Here is a 3,268-nt window from a genome sequence, read left to right on the forward strand (position 1 = left end):
GGCACACGCTACCACACCCGGCTAATTTTTTAATTTATTGTAGAGATGAGGTCTCGCCAAGTTGCCCAGGCAGGTCTCGAACCCGCAGGCTCAGGCAATCCACCCACCTCAGCCTCCCAAGAACCACTATTTTTAAACATTCTTTCTAGGCACCCTGGTTTTGTAAAATAGTTGGCCCAGCACTTATTTGTGTGATATTTATGTTGGGTGCCAGGCCCTAATTAGGAAAGCTGAGGACTCTGACAGCAGGGGCTGGGTAATACAGCATGTTTCTCAGACATTAACGTGCACAGAAATCAAAACCAGATTCTGCATTTTAATGAGATGGGGCCATGCCTGAGACACTATAGCCAGCTCCTGGATGGTATTAGTGCTGCTGGTGCATGGACCTCACTGTGAGTAATGAGGTCCCAAAGAGTGCCTGTCTCCACCTTGCAATACTCAGAACCCACTGAGAATTTCTGGGGGCCCAATTAGATTGGGCCCGTGTGTGATGGCATCAGCCTGCCCTCATTCATTCAGCACTATGCCGAAAGTGTAGAGATGAACAAAGCAGACAAGATCCCTGAAGCCTGTGGGGAGGACCCTGATATAGAGTTGTCAGGGGGGACCTCTGAAGGATGACATTTGAGTTAAGACCTGAAGGATGAGAAGGAACCAGCTGAGTGAAGAAACAGGGGCAAGCACAACCCAGGCAGTGGGATCAGCCAGTGCAGAGGCCCAAGGCCAGAAGGAGCCTGGCATATTTGAGGAAGTAAAAACCTGTGTGGGCTGATAGTGAGCAAGAGGAGAGTGGCACAAGATGTGACAGGGAGGTAGCCAGGGCTACATCACGCTAGTACGGAGCAGTGGCGTCAGTGTCCATGTTGAAGGGAGAGTGTGAGAGCTGGCAGTTTGAGCTTCTTCAAGAAATAGGCTGGATGTGCCTGTTCAAAAGCCTGTCTGTGATATTCTTCATAGTGTCTACAGAACCCATCCAGTGACATCAGGCTGGTATCTGAGAAAATGATCTGGTGGGCAAATAAGGACCCACTGCCTCCCCTGGACCCGCAGGCCATCAAGCCCATCCTGAAGGCTCTTCTTGACAACACCAAGGATAAGAACACTGTCGTCAGGGCCTATAGTGACCAGGCTATTGTCAACCTCCTCAAGATGAGGCAGGGCGAAGAGGTGTTTCAGGTAGGAACCTGGGGTTGCTTGGGGTGCCTTCCAAAGGCATGCTGTGGGCATTTGTCTTGCAGCTTTTCTTCTATATGACAGTATTTAAGCCTCATACTTTTCTCTACCATCATGTATATGTTAGCTTTCAGGAACAGATGGAGATTCAGGTGATGGGCCTAGAGCCTGGAAACACACTTCCCATGGTTTTCAGACTTCTTTCACAGCAGAGCCCTTTCTTCATATACAATTTTACATGACTTCCAGACATACATAGCAGATCCCAGTAGAGCTCCCCTGAAACCCAGAACCCTATTAATTCAGTCCCCTGCCCCCAGTAGCCTTTAAAGCAATGAAAACTACAACCTCCACTACCTTGTTCATGAAAGCATGATGAGTATTTTTCTGGACTTTTCCTGGATCCATCGGATTCTCTTATTTTGCCAAATTCCACCTTGTGGTTCTAGTTTTGGGGTTAACATTCATTTTTATCTTTATGAGAAACCTGAAGCTATGTTTTCCAACTATGTCTCCTCACATCCATTCTTCCCCACAGTCCCTCACCAAGATCCTGGATGTGGCCAGTTTGGAGGTGCTGAATGAGGTTAACCGGAGGTCCCTGAAGAAGCTAGCCAGCCAGGCCGACTCCACGGAGCAGGTGGATGACACCATCCTGACATGAGAGGCCTGAGCCCTGCAGCAGCATTGCAGCTCCACATCTTTGTTCAATGTTTTCATTTTTGAAAATGCGTTTGTTCCGATGGGGGAGCTTAGGAGATGGCGTTCCCAGAAAGTATTTTAATATATCAACAGACCACAGCCAAAGCCTTAAATCAAACCCACACACAACTGAAAATTGCCTCCTCCATCTTTCACCTTTTCCTTTGGAGAAGAGAAGGAAAAGCACACACATCAGCCTCAGCGAATGGCAGCCCAGGAGCTGCTTGTCCAGTTAACATGTCTAGGTCTGGAATAAGCAGAGTCAAACTGCAGGTTCCTCTTCTCCTGTGCTTGAGCTCTAGTTTGAGAGCCAGCGCTACCAACCTTTTGCCTAGATCCTGAGTGGGGCACAGAACAGTGGATGTCTACCCAGTGTGGTGTGTCTTGGCTTGATTTTCAATATTGTGATGTCTGATTGGATCTGACCTGTGAGATGAAATTGACACCCAGCTCTGGCAGTTCCCGAGTCTGGGGAGGGCTATAGGTTTACATGCAGGCTGTTTGAAGGAGTAATGTTTAATAAAGGCTTTGATTTAATCTTGATATAAGCAGATTTTTAAAAATTTCCAAACATCTATTAAACAGAATCTTCCTGCATCAGGAATAAGGAAAGGTTTGCAACTGTTTTTGTAAGTATTCACAGTTCTCTGGTTTCTGGGCATCCTTCTCCCTGCTTTCAAAAGTCTTTTTTTAAAAAATAGAGACAGGGTCTCATGCCCAGGATGTCACTGTAACCTCGAATTCCTGGGCGCAAGTAATCCTCCTGCCTCAGCCTCCTGAATAGCTGGAAGTACAGGTGTGTGCTACCATGCCTGGTTAATTTTGAAATTTTTTCTAGAGATAAGGTTGTGCTGTTTCCCAGGCTGCTTTCAAACTCCTGTCCTTAAGTGATCCTCCTGCTTTGGCCTCCCAAAGTGCTGGGATTATAGGCATGAGCCACTATGCCCAGCCCATTGGAAGTTCCTACAGACTTCTCTGTCCTGAGGTCAAGTCTTGAGAGGTGTGCAGCCAGGCCTATAATCTCCCCCACGTGGAGAATGCAAAGATCAAATTAGCCACTTCCTTGCTCTATTCTAAGCTCAGGGGCTTCTGGTAGTCAGATTATAAAGAGAAATCCATCCCTTCTGTGGAGTAAGAAAGAACCACATTCCTATAGTTGAAGAACTTGCAAGAGGAAACCAAAGTTGCAGTTCAGCATCTGCCTCCTTTATGAATGACTTCCTTCCTCCTGATTCTTAGAAGGCTCGTGACACATGCATCCTGTCTGATGGAGCACACCCACTGGGTTTTGTGATGCAAGTTTTTCTGGGCTGTTTCCCTGGCCATAATACAGAACAAACCTCTATCAAAACTATTGGCCAGAGCTATGAAAGGAAGAGAAATAAAAAGT

The 3,268-nt window shown here is 46.8% G+C and overlaps 1 protein-coding gene across 1 annotated transcript in view; it reads left to right on the plus strand.

Annotated features, from left to right (window-relative positions):
* GCN1 (GCN1, eIF2 alpha kinase activator homolog) overlaps positions 1-2,421 on the plus strand; it is a 71,152-nt gene extending 68,731 nt beyond the window's left edge. Inside the window, exons 57-58 of the mRNA XM_008069299.1 lie at positions 961-1,179; positions 1,715-2,421. Coding sequence (XP_008067490.1) covers positions 961-1,179; positions 1,715-1,840 — 345 coding nt within the window. The 3' untranslated portion in view covers positions 1,841-2,421. The remainder of the gene's footprint in view (positions 1-960; positions 1,180-1,714) is intronic.
* The last annotated feature ends 847 nt before the right edge of the window (positions 2,422-3,268 follow it).

This window comes from Carlito syrichta, unplaced genomic scaffold (assembly GCF_000164805.1).
Source record: "Carlito syrichta isolate Samal-C Ts95f unplaced genomic scaffold, Tarsius_syrichta-2.0.1 Scaffold311911, whole genome shotgun sequence".
NCBI classification, from domain to species: Eukaryota; Metazoa; Chordata; class Mammalia; order Primates; family Tarsiidae; genus Carlito; species Carlito syrichta.